Source organism: Anguilla anguilla, chromosome 12, assembly GCF_013347855.1.
Source record: "Anguilla anguilla isolate fAngAng1 chromosome 12, fAngAng1.pri, whole genome shotgun sequence".
Lineage (NCBI taxonomy): Eukaryota > Metazoa > Chordata > Actinopteri > Anguilliformes > Anguillidae > Anguilla > Anguilla anguilla.
Genome location: NC_049212.1, coordinates 23,677,516 through 23,695,393, shown reverse-complemented (window position 1 = coordinate 23,695,393; position 17,878 = coordinate 23,677,516). Strand labels below are relative to the sequence as shown.

Below are 17,878 nucleotides of genomic sequence, written 5' to 3'. Positions count from 1 at the left end.
AATTTAACACTTCCACAGACTAACTTTGTCATTACAGAGAAGTGTAGCACAGCTAAATTAATTAGCTGTCAGAATACAGGAAATAAGATAAAAGAAAGTGAAAGATCCACTTTATAAATATGACAGGCTTTTCCACTTGTCAGAAAAATATATGCGAGAGGAGCTTCCCACTGTAATTAGTTATGATGGAAAAAAAATGCTTTGAACGTTAAAAGACAGATTTTCTTCTTTTCTCTCTGTGTGCATGTTTGTGATGTATGTGTATGCTGTGTTCTTGTGCGTGTGCGTAACCAGGTAACGGTGATGGATGGAGGTCCATCTCCCAGGCAGTCCACCGTCTGGGTGATCATACACGTTCTGGATGAGAACGATAATAAGCCACAGTTCCCTGAGAAGGTCTACCAGATTAAGCTCCCTGAGAGGGACCGGAAAAAGAAAGGAGAACCCATCTACCGGGTGTTTGCCTACGACAAGGACGAGGGCCCCAACTCCGATCTCTCCTACAGCATCGTGGATGGGAACGAAGACGGCAAGTTCTTTATCGACCCCAAGACCGCCATGGTGTCCTCCAGGAAGCAGTTCACTGCCGGAAGTTATGACATCCTGACTGTACGTATACAGCCCCAGAAGCACAATCTGTACTGAAGGAAAAATATCATAAATATGACATTTATATACAGAATTCTTCTACTTAGTTACAAATTTAATTGGCATAAATGTCCGTTATAAACTCAGCTTTGTTCGGCTGCTTTGTTGCTGCATTAGACAAGCGCAGCCCTTTTTTATATATAAACTCTCATCCCATAGAGGTCAACTTAGGCCCTGTACACACACACACACACACACACACTACAGAGCCATTGGACCAGTGCCATAAGATTACAGCCCTGCAGGCCTCTGTCTCTAATAAAGACGGGTTTGTTTGTGCTTTTAATTAGAGACCAAACGACAACAGTCAAGGTACTGAGCTTGGGCACCACCCACAGGGGCTGTGACGTCATCAGCTCTGACAGACCTCAAACCAGAGAAGGACAAAAAATCCACAAAAAAACGAGCATCATGACTATGTACACTTGTTTTGCAGATCGGTGTACACACTCATATCGATCCTTCAGAGTGGATTTGTGGCCCCTTGTGCTGCTTTATCTCCAAGGACCTGTGAAAAGGACCGTATCACTGAAACCGCTATAGTGCATCTTCTAGTGTTCCACAGTGCCATCGCTAAAAGCACTGATAAGAAACATCCATCAAAAAGAATGAAATGTCTTTTATATTAATTTCAACTCTTCATTCGGAGTGAAGGCTGTCTGGATGGCCTGTCAGAGCACTGAACATTACCATGCTTTTTTCTGCTTTTGTAATGCTTGGTATTTCTCTGGCAAATTGTGTTATCTTCTGTTTGCCTCGATGAACCTGCTATTTGGCCTAATGCCTTGCAGGAGCCAGCTGTCATACTGGATATTAATAAGCACTATTTGAGGCACTGAAGGATCTGTAATGACATGAAAAACAAAATGTGCCCTAGCCCTCATTAAGAGGAAGAAAGCAAGGCTTTGTCATTGAGGCCTTTTGTTTTCTTCTGGGAAATGCAGTGACCTTTCGATTTTACTTTCTCGTCTTAAGGAAGTTCAAGAGGCGGTAACGAGACCAGACTGTTTAGTGTGCTTGGTTGTCTCTCTCAGTTATATTGTTAACACTGGCTACCAATGGCTTTTTTAAACAGAAGAAATTCACTGCAAGTACTGCACAGTTCACAAACACCATAATCCTCTCAAATCTGAATAATATTAGAATAAAGGACATTTCTCAGGGTATTTTTGCTGATGCTGATGTTTTCTTGAAATAACCCCTCGCCTCCAGATCAAAGCCACAGATAACGGACGCCCCCAGAAGTCGTCCACAGCACGGCTGCACATAGAGTGGATACGCAAACCCGTGCCCTCAGCACTGCCCCTAGTGTTCGATGAGCCATACTACAATTTCACTGTCATGGAGCACGACAAGGTGGCAGAGATTGTGGGCGTGGTCTCCATGCAGCAGAGCTCCACGCCTCTATGGTTCGACATCACTGGTAAGCTGAACGGAAGGCGGGGTGGGTGGGGATATGCATATGTCACAAGATGACTGCCAGTGTTGATGCTTGGGGGGTACCCCAGAGTAGCACAGGCACCCCACCAGTCACATCAAGGTACTGTATCCACTGTTAGCTCATCCTGGTGTTTTGCCCCTCTTCTAGCATTCTGCAGCATTTGCACTCCAGCACAGTGGCAGCTTTGAACACCTTGAGGCAAAAGAAAGGTGTTTGCGTGAAGAGAAACCTCTCTCAATCTTAAAGATCTTATCACAGTGTGAAACTGCATGTTTCACACATATTGTGGCTGTCTATTTTCAAAAATATGCAATCAACATGAGATCCATTTTGAATACTGTATATGCTCTACAAATTCAGGTCATTCAATGTAGCATTACGCTGCTAGTCTTAAATGATTTTGAATAATTGGTGTACATAATTAAGTGGATATGGGGATAGCATAACTGCATGTGAGATAAGTCCTTTCATCTGTGCTCTCTAGTGTAAATATCTTTGCATGCCAAGCTCAGGGAACTCTTTACCTTAGAATGGTTTTCTCCTCACAATTTGTAAGTATACAGTATGTACACACTGTAAATACACTCGTTCTGTAAGCAAAAGCGGGTGTTCGAGTCCCAGTCATGCCATCGTCAGCTATGGCTGGAGGTCAGCATTGGCGAGGCAACAGTTGGCCCAGCCTCACCGGGGAACAATACTGGATAAGCCAGTCATTTCCGTTGCCCTCATTGCTCTGTAGCGGCCACTCTTGGTCAGGCCAGGCGCCTGCGAATGCACAAACCGAGAATATGCCTACCTCGTTATCCTCACACGACATGGGAAGTGTATAATTGGTGGTGCGTCCGTAGTGTGGAAAGAAGCGAGAATAGGCATCACATGACTATGGCTCTCTCCACCCGAAGGTGGCATTAAGGATTGAAGATCAAACAGTTCGGATTGGGGGAAAGAAATTAAGGCTAAATATACATTTTTTTAAATGATATTAAATTTTAAAAATATTGTAATACAGAAGGAATGTTTTTCTGCCAAATAATACTCTTGTTTAGCGCACTGAATGATTCCCTAATTCGTGTGCCATGTTTTTGTATACAAGATACGGGTAATCAAAGGTGTTTAATTGAAATGCAAAATATGTTATATAATTTTCTTCAATCTGTGTTACTGACAGTATCAGCTGTTTGGTTAGACAAACAGGAAACTGCAAACATGCTCTTCCACAAACCAATTTAGTCTTACGTAACAAAATCAAATACAGCACAGAATAAAATTAAGCATTTGCTTTCAAGGCACCACAAGAAAATCATCATTAAAATGGGAAATGGTAAACCTTATTTTCTAGCCGACTTATAAAATAATGATTAAAAGCGTTAAAGCATGTATTTAGTTTAGCTCTAATGAACTCAGTGTCAGTGAACCCGTTGTTAACATTCTCAGATGATGCTTTATTCATCCGCTGTGCAATATTTCTCAAATGAGAAAAAGACACTATTGTTTTTTCATAGCCAGTCGCCGTTCACTTTACTATTGCAATATCTAAATACAATTGTACAGGATTGTAAAGGTACCCACATTTTTAAAAAAAGGGTGCTCCAATGAAACAGACCACTTTTGCTCTGGGTAAGGACATTTCTGACAACTTGAATCTTGCATGTTTAGCATGTAGGTGGTCTTAAGGATGTTTGTATATTGACAGTGACAATGCATAAACGTACATTGTTGTTTTTGTTGCATATATTTTGTCAAAGAACCATCTGGACATTTTTGGAAGTTCTAATACGAAGTCCCAGTAGTCTGTTCTCTTAGCAACTGTACTTGTTCCTGTTACAAAGCTTGTACCTCACTACTTTGATAGCAAAATCAAGCATTGGCAACAGGACTATGGATAATAACTATCATTTTTTAAATTGGGCTTTTCTGCAGTTCATTACATTTGAATATGTAAGGGTATTTAAGAGATGTTCTTCACAGTATCTGTCCTTTATTCACATTAGCAAGTTAACTGACAGACCACACACAGATGTCAGTTTAATTCCATATCCCATAACAATCTTTGCTATTCAATGTGATGTCTATATCTGGCATTAATGTAAGTTGCTTGCACACTTTTAATACTATATATAATGAATATATATTCATATATAAAATTTAGCTAAATTAGTAATTCAACAGGATATTCATTGTCAACTGAACAATTTTTTAATTGAAAACGTTTCATGATTATGAGTGTGTTTTATCAGACTTAAATGTTGTAACATATAAGACTAATCATTTTTGGTAGTTTTTTTTACTTTTCTATTTTTTGTTTGTTGAGAAATCTGGTGGCTAAGATGCTGAATAGAAAAGGTATTGACATTTTCCAGGTAGTGAACTGAAATAAGGCTAACAAACAGTTATCACAGTCTATAAAGTATAAGACCTGATGTTACCTGTCATTGTGCCATCATATATTCATATTATTGAAGGACCACTCTTCATATTACAGGCTGTTATTGTTATAATTTTCCAGTTTTGCTTTTCTTTCTGTGAGTCAAGTTTTTCAGATTTACTTTTAAGTTCTTACTTTTTCATGAAGAATCCAGAGAATCCAGGCTTGTTGCTGAATGAGGATGCACAGCCATGACCTTCTCATTCATTCGTATTATTCTATTTGATTCATTTTTTGTTATTTCCGCAAAGCATTGAAACTGTTATTAGGGAGAAGATACCTTCTGCGTTTGCTGCTAGCTTTTCATGCTTTGTTGAACTCTGTGGCTTTTTCGTTACCTTTGCTACTTTTTGCACAAGCTTCACACTTTCTTTTTTTCTTAAACCGCTTCTCTCTTTCTTTCTCTCTTCTTCCTTTTCCCTCTCTCTCTCCCTCTTTCTCTTCCCTCTCTCCTGTCAATGCTTCGCGCCTCGAAGGTGGCAGGCCTTCCCGGGAGATGTTCTATATCCTACAGGCTGCTTGTGGCAGGAATTGTTCCACAGAAGGTATCTCAGTTCCACTTGAACTGCATTTGGTTTCTTTCTCCCATTGCTCACCTGTGCTTTATCCATCCCCTTTGTGTTCGGTGCTGTGTGTATCGCCCACTGACGGAGAGTGCAGGACAGACTGACAAGCACAACTGCTGTACCGCCAGCTCCCTCTGATTGCGTGTTGGATAATTGCACACACTGATTTATTGGCTATTATACAGCTGATCCCATTTTAATAAGACTGAATTTGCATACTTGCAAGTTGACATGCATCACGTGATGTCACAACACTTCCATTCATATAGTATGTAGTTATCAGAAATTAACTTTTTCCATAAGGTTTTTATTTTGTTTTATGTGTCTGTGGTTGAGTTTGTTTTTAAGAAAGGGATTGCTTATATTTGAAGTTTTCTAAGAGATTGTAAGGTCAGGAATTGGTCACAGTTATCAAAATCTGATTTTACTTTCAATAAACTTTTCACGGGAATCATTGCAGAGCTCGGTTACTTTAAAGAGCTATACTGTACTTATTACGAGGAATACCATTATGCTTTTACAGGTCATTGACCTCCGATCATGGAAATCAATAAGGCATTTACATGAGCTGACCCTGAAGTTGAGGGAACCTCACACGCATTGTGGAACGAACAGCCTTTCCCTCTGCTTTGGCCTAGTTTAATCATTTCTCACGCGGGGCTCGGTGGATGTTTGGAAGAGCGCGACATAAACACCGGCCCAGCAACGTCGGCTGACAACGGGCCATGAAGATCCCGCCGTACGCAATTAACCGGATCGCTGAATAAGCGGTGTGGTAGGAGACGCGCGGGGTGAGAGGTTAATGGCTGGTCACTGTGCTGGCTGTGACAGAAAGCAGCCGTCCCCCTGAGGCCTCTCTTAATGCCGCCCAGCCAGGAGCACGCAGAGAGGGGGTTACGGATGGAATATTAATGGAGGTGGGGGAACTTTGATTAAAACGAATGGCCAGGTGTTGGTGGATAAACACAAGCAGGTGAAAGCGCAGGGTGCTAAAAGCCATGATTGATTCCCATGGGCCGGGACCTGTCTGCAGGCGTGATTACTCTCCATCACCAAGTCATTAACTTCCTTAGTGTTGTGTCTGTTTCTCTCCTGCAAAACACACTCAGATCCCCACCCCCTCCTCCCCCCATGCAGCACAAAAATAGAACCCCGTATATTTCTGCTTTTCCTTTTAAATTGTTTTCTTTTTATTTGTTTTTGATTAAAACTCCTCAGAATGCTGCAGAAATGTACGGTAAGTGATTTGGACGGATCTTGCAATCGCCTGTTCAGTTCCCTTAAGCCGGTCCCTCTCTGTTTGAGCATGCTAGAAGCAGGCAGGAAAAACACTGCAGTGCCGTTTCACAGCTCACTGTGCGAATCTCTGAGTGGATTTTTATTCAGCACCTCAAGGCCGCTGTGTAAGCTAATTATTGCCAGCTTGAATTAATAATTAATGCATTAATGAAAGAGCGAAATATTGGTCAGTTGAACCTGTCTCATGAACATAATCTCTAACATATTCTAATTGAATACAGCATGCACTTAAAACACAAAGGGACTAACACCATGTAATATTTATGCATAGAACAGAACTGTCCAGGCATTATGCAGCAAGCTGTACTGTGCAGTGTGGAAATGGGCAGCTGTCTGTATTTTAAAAAGGAAATAAAGAATTCTAAAAGCTCAGATTCGTTACATACTGCTGGGCTTTTGAAACAGATCAAGTGAGAACAACCATTTGAACAGGCACAGCAGTCCAGTCCCTGGAAATATGTAAAATCCAGTGTCAGATGTCTTTCAGAAACTCTGGTTTGTTTGGTGACAGCCGGTCAAAAAAGGTTCGATAACTGCCTGTTAGCTCAGAGTCCCACTGTCGCCAGTCTTTTCTTACGCATGAGGGGCAGACATTTAGGCGCGAACAGAAGTGGCATGCCACTGTGTAATACCGTTTTGTGGTCAGAAAGAAATATTACTTGGAGGATAAGCAGTATGTAGTTATAGTGATTTCAGAAATGGGGTGACAGTTAAGTGGCATGTTCTCATTAGCTCTTTTTGTTTACTCTAAAGTGAATCCGAACATGAGACGATAAATCTCTGTATTTGTCAGTGCACCAAGCTTTTAACCGCTGAAGCAATCTCATGGTCTAATCTGCTTTTAAGGAAAGGATACAATTTTGACGTTCAGCAGAGGGTTTAATAACTACTTTGTTAGGAGTTTTGTTTCCCTCTATAATTTGATGAAACGGAACATTCTTTTTCAGTTCTGGACCACGTGCAAAACCTAACTGCACTTCAATGCAGATTTCTCTTGCTGGTTCCAAGAACTCATTGCCATTAATGCAGGATTTCCAAGACTCCTGGTGTCTTTTTTCTTAGCATTTGAATGAATCAATTAAAAAAGACTGCAAGCAAAGCTTTTTCTTGCTCCTGAAAGTTTAATATTTACAGATCGTATGGAAATATGACATTCATTAATTATTACATTTTATGGAGATATTAGACAATTGCAAGATATAAATTATTATTAACTTTGTATGTGTTTGGAAATATTGTCAAAATATGTCAAAAAAAAATAATGATATTTGTTTTTTAGTACTATTCAGAATTTTGGTCTTACCATCAATATCTGATGGAAAATATTTTCTGTATTTCTGTTTTTAAAATAAGTCAGATAAATCAAGAATGTTGATTTGAAAAGCCTTTTTAGACATTATTCTTAGATTGTTGTGTGATGCCCTCTTGCAGAATGCAGGTCAGTAATATTCTAATCCGTAACGTCAAAAGGAAATCCTTTTAATTTGATCTACAAGTGTGCCATCAGTCACACTGTTAGAGATGGGTGACTCTCCCTAATTCTGTGCAGCACTTGCAAGCAGTGAAGGCCAGGTAATTTCTTGTTTAAATCAATTAGCGTTGTGAAATGGCATTGGCGTTTAATTAACTTTGGTCTTAGTGGTGTAGTTTCAGAGACGAGTGCATTTTCAATAGGAGCTAAATTGACATGCTCACCATTTAAATTCCTTTTTCCGTTCATTTATTGGTTTCCAGTGAGTTAATTGACGTTGTGTAAGGAAAACAAGGCTTGCCACACTGTTTCTCTGGGGATGTGAAGTCTTCAGGCTGCTTAATTACAGCTGGGAGCACAGCCTTTTTTTGTAAGAAGATGAAAGTGCATCATTTAGGATCTAATGCAGTTTGTGAACTTGGACCACACCCATTCTATCAAATTAATTGTAAATTCTACTGTAAATGAAAATATGTTCTCCATGAAGTATAAATTGGTGGAAGGTGGAACACTGTCAAGTGCTGTGTTCAGGCAGTGCTGAGTTCTAGCCCCAGGGCTTGATTTGTTCTGACAGATCTGGTCATCCGTAATGGGGGTTTAGCAATCTGCATTCAATTTCCTCAAAATGCATTTAATGTACTTTCTGTCTCCGACCGAAAATCTAATTATGCCAGCTTTCTAACAGTTTTGCTATAAGTAATGTACATCTGCCTCCAGCGTGCAGTGGGTAGGTCTTCAGTCTGGGAACAACCTGATCCCAAGGTGCCCTTTTCATATATGCCATTTGCGCTTATCATCTGCTCAGTATCACTGTAGATGTGAGTAATAAACGAAAGTGCGGATCGGAGACTAGCACGGCTAAGCAGTAGCCATTCCTCACGGTCAACTCATCAAGGTCTCATCAATGTTTTATAGGCTTTTATGCCCCATAAGAGTTCCTCTGTCTTCTCTGTAACATGAAATCTGAATATGGAGACATCAGCAGTCTTCTGCTCATCAGGTTTAGGGAAGTCCCCCGTACTCCTGCTTGTTTGAAAAAGTCCAGTTAGCGCTCCTGCAGCGATAAGCACAAACATCCGCCGCGCTACATGGATGGTGATAATGAATACTGACGTGGAGATCTGGAGAATTCCATGCAGAGAGATGGGCTGTGATAAGGGTTAATAATCCCATAGATGAGCGGCACATTTATTGCTGGCATCTTATTACTGCGGGAGAACGCAGAACGCAGCTAATGAAACGAATGGCTATATCTCCATATTACCTTGCCTTATCTGCCGCACTTACTCTGAATGATGAATAAATAAACGAAGCTCATCCAAGTGCCTGTCCATCTCCTATTACACTAAGGGGATATAGAGGAAATTTATTATCAAATCAAAAGCCCTTCATAAGAATTATTACTGGCCTTTTTTTTCTTTTTCTTTTTTGCTACATCTGTATGTATTTTTTTCCTGGGTGGATCTGGGGCTAGGAATGTGTTTTGGTTGTTAAATTTGTCTGCGTCATTTCTCCTTTGATGTGAATGTGTGCAGGACATGTGTGTATTGTCTTGGTTCATATATGGAAGTGACTGATAGTTTACCATTTCTGTCCCTTTCCCACCATCCCTCCCTGAGGTCTGGATTCATACAAATCACTTGTGACCTTCTCTATCATAGACACTCGCTACGTTGGTGTGGCACAGCTAAAGCTCACCCTTTAACCATAAGCTCTCAGCACGATCGGCCACTTCTGCACTTTCAGCTCTTCAGGGAGAAATGAAAAGGGAACTTCGGGAAATTGCGTACAGCGAATTCTAAACTGCTCTGGGTTTCCTCCACACCCCCTCCTACCCCCATAATGCAAATAACGCATTATGAATCCATTACTGCATGTGATGAATAATGAGAAGAGTGCCTCCTGGGCCGCTGCCCTTGAGAAGGTCTCCGCTGTCATTAAAGCCTTCGCCTCTGGCCTGTGTTTCGTACGGACGCAGGTGGGAACTACGACAGCATGTTTGACATCGAGAAAGGAGTGGGAACCATCGTCATAGCGAAGCCACTGGACGCAGAACATCGGTCTTTCTACAACATGACCGTGGAGGTGACGGATGGGACCAACAGCGCCTCCACACAGGTACTCCACCATTGTACACGTGTGCACTGTAGTACAGACCCTCTTACTCGCCTTAACTCTACAGTACTGTCTGACTGTCTCACATTCTCTGTATCTTATCATTTTACTCTCTCCCCAGTGAGCAAATGCTAGAAGAGTGGAACGTAGGTTGTGAGGTGTTTTAACATAAACGGACTAGGTTAACCCCAATATAGCTCAGGTTTTACTCAGATATAGCCTGGCTATGTCCTAATTGGCTATGAAACTTTCAGTTTTCAACTAAAATATCAGCTTTCCAACAATGTAGCCGCATCAGTATCAGTGACCTTTGCTTCATTTGCAAACTATTTTCTTTTTCCTTCGGCCCTTCTTCATATCAAATTTTCCAGCATCCGATTCTTTAGCAATAGTACTATATTTGAGGCTCTACTATATATGTAAACTATGACTCGTTCAAATTGAACATTAGCACATTCATGTCTGTGAAACAAAATTAATGCATGCATTGGCATTACCTTCAGAATCCAAAGATTCCCGTAAATTTTAGTTTTCCCCACAAATGTCACAGGACAGCAACGTCCACAGCTAGTTTCTGCTGCAACTTCTTGTCACATTCTTCCGCAATACTGGCTTACTGACCTCCGGACAACTCCTTTCACAGGCCCTCATTATTCATGATGTTACCTTGATTCAGTCAACACCTTTTCTTCAGCCCCTCTCCATCTTATAGCTGGAGATGAAAATGCAAGGGTAGTCATTTGCATATTTCAATTCTCAAATTTGTCTCAAATGGTGGACAGGTTAATAATGCTAGCAAGAGTCCCAAAGCAGTCCCTTGCTGTGTCTCCCCTCAGCAAAAAATATAATTGCTTCTTTTAATGGCTTTTATTTAAACCCAGCTGACCGCATGCCACTGCCGTGATAGTGGCCTTTAATGTGCCTGTGATGGATGGTGTCACTGTCTTTCACAAATGAGCGTGTCTGCCATATTAATGTCCAGGCATGTTAATTGCAACATCAAGGTGATAACTTTTCTTTCCCTGTGGCAAACTTATCACCGGTCCAGATAGAAATTGGAAGTTTCGGTGTGGGGAGGAGGGGAGGGTGACGTAGAGGGAGGACGTGAACGATTCATCCCCTTGATATTCTTTTTCCTTCAGTGCAAACAAAAAGAGAAAAAACAAGCAACAACAGCAAACGCGAAGCAGAAAATTTCTCCCGATTGCCATCTCCTCTGCTACTGCTGCAGTCTCACAGAAATTTCCACAAACAAAAAAAAAGTGGAGGGAAAGGGAAGTGCTGCCGTGACCCACTTTGTCCTCAGTCATTGGGTGTTTTCTCGGGCTTATGTGGACCAGTATATCCGTGTTCCTCAGGACAGGGCGAGGGGAGAGTTACAGTAAACACAAATTGCGGTGGCTGCTTCCTCTCCAGCTGTGCTGACTGATAAACGAGCGGGTAATGCGTCGAGCTGAAGCTAAACGTGAGGAGCTGAATACTAAAGAGAACGGCGGGAGATAAGGATTTAAGAGCCATCTGTAGTGTAGGCATTCGTAGTATACTTACAAAAAAACTGCTCGCAAATAATTTTGCTCCTTTTCTGTTTCCTATCTTTACAATGAAAGAAACGGTTTATGTGCAAAGTTGGGCTATGGGCAGCGGGGTACCCTGAAAATTCTGTACCTGTTAGGAAAGTAAACATTAATGTCCCAATGTTGCTGTCACAGTATTTGTAACAATGCATTTGAATTTGATTGGAGCTTCGCATCAAATGAAATAATCAGTAACAATGGCTTACCTGCCTCACAGTCTGACTAATCTGAAGAACCTGTCTCACTGCCTTCAAACAACAGCAAACAATTATTCAGAATCTTGACGCGTTCAGTGTATTGTTTTGTCGACAAGGTGGTCATGTTATGATTCATACCCTGTAGCAGTGATAATGTTTATCATGGAAGGTAATGTTCTATTCAGCAAAGACCACAGTTGATAGAGGTAGATAGAATAAAGGTCTGTACACAATGAACACAAGAGGGACTCTTCTTTTTTAGCCTCAGAGGTGGTAATTGCTTGTTGCAGGAATATTTTGAAGCAAAGCCGATAGCAGGGCTAAAGCTGACTTAGAAATGTGGAGCAGTGTCTGTGCGGAGTTCGGAGAAGCCGTCGGCTGTCAGCCCCGGGGAACAGCAAGCATTCTGCTGTTTGTGTGAAAGCCATCTGAGAAGTCCTATTGCTTTGCTTTGTCTGTGATATTTAATTTAATTGAGCAATTGGTAGGATTCGAAACGCTGTGAGCGTGTTTGGAAGACCCTCTCTCTCCCTTTCGATCTCTCTCTCTCTCTTACGCTCTCTCGCTCTGACAGAAGGTGGCCATTTCAAACACACTGTGACAGATTAGCATTTTAATAGAGCTGCAGGGATTGCATGGGAATTTGCACCCTGTCATATGGAACACACATGAATCCTCCACATTGCTCCCTAGTGTTTATGTGACATGTGTGTTATATATTCACCCCATAATTTTGCAGATTACCAAGATACAACAATGTCGGTCAGACGAAAATAGCACATGAAAATTCATAAAATTGTGAATTCCTAAAGGAAATAATGGAAGGCTTCACTACTTTCATTGGCTTTTGCTTATAATCATCTAGCCCTACATATGTGATTATAAGAAAGAAACCTCTTTGCTTTACATAAGGAGTGAGAAGCTGTCTTGTCTTTAATCTAGATATTGCAGCTGCAGGGAGAGAAAGTGAACAAACAGAACCTGCTCCTTCCCTCAGTCATCCTGTCTTCCTGTTACCTCTCTCACTCTTTGCTGTTTCACACCTTTTTACCCCATCCTTTGTTTGAACCTCTCTCATCATCACCTACATCCCTGTTTCTTAATTTCTCACCTGACAGCTCTTTTCCTCAGAACTTTTCAACCCCCTTCCTCACTCTTTCTTTTCCTTCTCTCCGTTTCCTCAGTGTTTCCTCACAGTCACCGCTTAAATTCTGTGCTCTCCTCCCTATCCCTGTCTCATACTTCTCCAGTATACTTACCTTACCTCGTTGTAGCACACTTTCTCTCTCTATATTGCACCCCAGCCTGTCTCTTTTTTTGCACTCTTTCTGAATGATAACAAGGGCTGAATGCAAATGAAGGCTTACTGCCAGCATGAAAGGCAAGCCAGTCCTCATTAAAGAGGCAGAGAAATAAAGAACCAAATCAAGCCAAAATCGGCTTCTGCCCGCCCTTCATCGTGTACATTTTCGGGAAAACTAATTACTGCTCCTGCTGTTTAAGAGAGGATGCAGACTTACACATGGCTGAGAAACATGCCTTAATTAACTCTGCCTATCCTCTCTCAAGTGCCGAGGTCATTATTAATAAGGCACGTTAATTACCTTCCATTGTGATTTGCTTCCATTTCTAAAGAAATGCTCTGATTGTCCATTAAACTGGGGCTATTTTCTAAGTAAACATGACTCACATCAGTAGCGAGGCCCACTGTGGTTAATATAATTCACAGCAATGGCAAGCAGAATGAAAACAGCGTTTATAATTGTGTCCCTCGTCCGGAGAACAAAGGGGTTCTACCAAAATGCTTTTGTGATCTATTGTTTTGTCTTTTTAAAAAGACAGGATGTAGGTCAGACCCTTTGATCAAGGGGAAAGTAGAAACGGTCACCACTGATTTAGGGGTGTGTGCTGCAGACCATAGACCCATTAGTCTGTCACACAACCCCACCCTTAGGACACCAGCGCACGCTCACATACACGCACCCGCACACACACACACACACACACACACACAGACCTGCTTCAACACTTACTCTCCCCCCCAATATCCGGCCATGAATCCATCATGAATTCATTTAGCTACGCAGAGCAGAGGCACAGGAGCACAGGAGAGATAGATGCAGGGGTGAGGGCAGTGAATCTTATAACAGTGCAGGAAAGAAACACTGTGCATCTCTACAGTCTGCACAGATTAACCATTTTCTCTTTCGGTTGTCTATTGTTTGACACCCTTTGACTGTGGCTGAGATTATTTGGTCTCCAGTAATGGCAGTATTGTGAATGGAACTGGTTTTTGCAGCTTTCTGTGTCAGAACCAAAGCACTTGCAGATGGAGGCGTCGGGTTTCAGTGCTGTGGGAAATTGTGGGCTGTCATTGTTTCATATTTAGAATACCATGGGCATACAGCCATATTCATTTTGCAATTATCCAGTGCTTATAGTGGAAAATTTGTGATATCATTTATGTATTTATCTTTGTTTTGCATAGTTCTCCATGATGTCCACAGTAATTTCCTTCAATATGCAGTGCACACATGGCAAGCTGCTGTGCATAATTCATTTACTAAGGAATTTGCTATGTATAGAGCGCATTCATGAATATTTTAGCACGTGTTAAGAGTTGCTTAAATACCAAGTAGGATAGTCTTAATTTTTTCACTTACAGACAGTTTGATGCGTTATGAACTCTGCTGTGTTATGCCTGCCTCATTGTTATTGTGTTTTTAATTTACCTTCTTCCCAGGTCTACGTCACCGTGCTGGACAACAACGACAATGGGCCTGTCTTCTCCCAGCCAACTTATGACATCACCATCTCGGAGGACACGCCCGCAGACACAGAGGTGGTGCAAGTGCTGGCCACTGACAGAGACGAGAAGCACAAACTGAGCTACTCCATTCACAGCAGCATCGACCCAGCTAGCATGCGCACATTCCGTATCGATCCCACTACCGGAACCATCTACACCACTGAGAGGCTGGACCATGAGGCCCGCACCCAGCATATCCTTACCATCATGGTAAGAGCAGAGCACCTGACCCACCCCAGACCTAACCTAATGTAGGAGCCAGTTACTGTGAGTTACTGGTAGTGTTGTAACTGCAAATTTGCTCGGAAGTGGGTGGAGGTCAGGCATCAAATTTGCACATATCTAACAAAAACAACAATCTTATAAAAGCAATTCTAAACAGGTCGGAAGAGGAGGGGGAAAAGTATTTTAAAAATGCAGGCAAACTTACAACACAACTTTAAATGTCATGTAAGGTGCAAGAGGGAGGATACAAGAATGTAACTAGCACAGGATATTTGTGGATATAGTGCTAAATGTAGCAATATTCAGAGTTTATTTGATAAAGATTGAGTTTGAATGAGTGGGTGTTCAGTCTGCAGTTGAGAATGAACAGTGACTCAACTGTCATAACTACTGTGGTGAGATCATTCTGCCACTGGGAGCCCATAGTAAAGAAAAGACATCACTAAGATGAGGGACCCTTTCACATGGGGATAGCAAGGTGACCAATAGGGGTGGAATGGACCAATCTTGAAGGAGAATAAAATTTTCAAAATGGGTTTTAGTTAAAAGGTTGTATGTTTGGACCAACGGTTCCTACTTTTTTTAACCATACTGTAACTAATAATTAGTGGAGGGAGATGAGGTGTGACATGTAAGTATTATTATTGGTTAAAGACAAAGGCAGCAACAGCATTTTGAATGAGCTGAAGGGGCCTGATCGCACATGCCAGGAGATTGGCAAGGAGAGACTTTAATTTGTCTATTTGGGACAGCACAAGGACCTGGACAATCAACTGGGCACCATTTATAGCGAGAAACATAGGGGGGTTGTACATATTGTTGAGAAAGAGTCAACAGCTACAACAACATGGGTAACTGATTTTGGTTTGTAATGAAAAATACCAATATTTTTAGCAGATGGGCTAGCAAACACCTTCATTTTAGCAAGGGGATCCTTCGGGGGACAGGATTTTTCTGGTAGATGAAGTAGCCCAGTTTTGGAGAGATAGAGTTTAAGGCAAATATGTACATCAGTGTGTGAAAAGTAGAGAGAGAGTGTGGGAGGATATTATTGGGCCAAAGATGTGCAAGGAAAACAGATGGGGACAAAAAAATCCCTGGGGATAGCAATTTCTATTAAGATTGCCAAGAGGATGTGATGGTTTATTCTGTTAAATACAGCAGAGAGATCAAGACAACCAAGACAGAGGACATGGTCATTTTTGCAGATTTGAGGGCCTCGGTCGCAGAGGGAAAAGTCATCTCAGTTGAGCGGCTAACCTTGAAGCACGACAGTTTAGTATCTATTTTTTTATTTTGAGTCAGGTAGCATATCAACTGTTTGGATACAGCCCATTTATGCAAGGCTTTTAGAGAGGAAAGGGAAGAGGGATATTGTTTACAATGCATTGGCAGCTCCCCAGACAATGGATATTACTTTGTCAGAGTTGACTTTGCTGTGTGTGTCAGGCTTACGGTAAGTTACTAGTGAAGAACGCTTGAATAGTTGAAGCCACTGATGGAGACTGTGTAAAACGTGTTAAGCATGTTGCTTTGATGGGACCATATTGTGTGTTACCTCTGCACTGTTTCATTTATTAAATTAAATATGTATTCAATGTTCCTGATCTGAAGTCCAAGGGCCAGCAGTACCCATGCTTTCATTCCACTTAAATTCTTCATTAGTCAGTCAAACTAATGATGACTTCAGTGAACCAATCTGCATTTTTCCCCTCATTAGGAGCAACAAATGGTTTGAGAAATTTCTTGTAAAATTGCCTGTGAGGGATTATGGGATATAAATGGGGCCATGCTGATATATTTTACTGTTTGACTTCACTCTAATTTCATTTAGCTGCTTGCAACGGCTGGCACAAATATTAAACTCTTTCTCTGTTATATGAATCCCAGCTTGTTTTAATGTCTTTCAACTAATTTTCAAGAATACATTTATTAGTGAAATGTTCTCAAGTTCAATTTTATGCTGTGATAAGAAAAGTTGTCTTACTCATACGATGCGGGTAATGCAACTCAAAGGGAATCCTAATGAAATTTCATAGAATCTATAGGTGTGGCACAGCTGAAATATTAAGAGGAGTAGCATTTGTTTATCATGTAACAGCCTTAGGTTGTTGAGTATCTCATAACAAAAACTGCACCCTTGCATAAAAATTCTGTTATAAAGTGCAGCAATATAAATGGATTTACCATTCCTGTAACTGATTTTGTTATATGTTGTCAGTGAATGACTCGGATGCAAAGAAAATAATGAGCAGAAGTTTTCACTGTTGAATAGAATTTTTTCTACCGTAGATTTATTTAAGTGCAGAACTTTGTTTTTCATATTTTGCATTATGAACCTGAAATTAATAGAGCATGCAGGCCAAGCCATTTTGTGTTCTTGAATATTTATTTGTAACGCTAAAATGAGGTGTGCCCTAGTTAAATATTTATAAACGCAGATGTTAGCAGCAATATTCTGCTGCAGTTTCACTGAGACATATTGTGATTCAGATGGTCATTGTAATATTATTCAAACATTAAATAAGCACTAGGTACATAATTTAGAAGAGCTCTACTCCAATTATTGTGATAATGCCATGCTATTTTTATGCAGATTTACTACATTATGTGGCACACAATCTAAAATAGTGTTTCTCCCTATTGCCCTTCTCTTCAGTGAATTCCATGTCCAGTAAATTGTTTTCGAAAGCAGCATGTGATCATGTAAATATCACTCTCATTAAGACCTCTTCCTAATCTGCTCTGCAAGCATGGATTATGATTTTTTGGAATACAAGCAGTTTAAAGGGACATAATTTGGGGATGTGGTGGTTTAACATCTCTCACTTTCTTACTCTCCCCATCTCTACCTCTCTCTCTCACTCTGTCCAATCAGGTGAAGGACCAGGAATTCCCATATCGTAGGAACCTGGCACGGGTCTTGGTGGATGTGGAGGACGCCAATGACCACGCCCCCTACTTTACCAGCGCACTATACGAAGGCTCAGTGTACGAGTCGGCTGCAGTGGGGACTGCTGTCCTTCAGGTCACTGCATTAGATAAGGACAAAGGGGAGAATGCCGAGCTCCTGTATGCCATCGAAGCAGGTGGGTATCTCACAGAGGA

The 17,878-nt window shown here is 41.2% G+C and overlaps 1 protein-coding gene across 1 annotated transcript in view; it reads left to right on the top strand.

The window, feature by feature from the left end:
* The window catches only part of fat3a (FAT atypical cadherin 3a), a 159,994-nt gene that overhangs the window by 96,328 nt on the left and 45,788 nt on the right, over positions 1-17,878 (top strand). Inside the window, 5 exon segments of the mRNA XM_035385144.1 lie at positions 295-609; positions 1,861-2,071; positions 9,829-9,968; positions 14,480-14,755; positions 17,649-17,859. Of these exon segments, the coding sequence (XP_035241035.1) occupies positions 295-609; positions 1,861-2,071; positions 9,829-9,968; positions 14,480-14,755; positions 17,649-17,859 (1,153 nt within the window).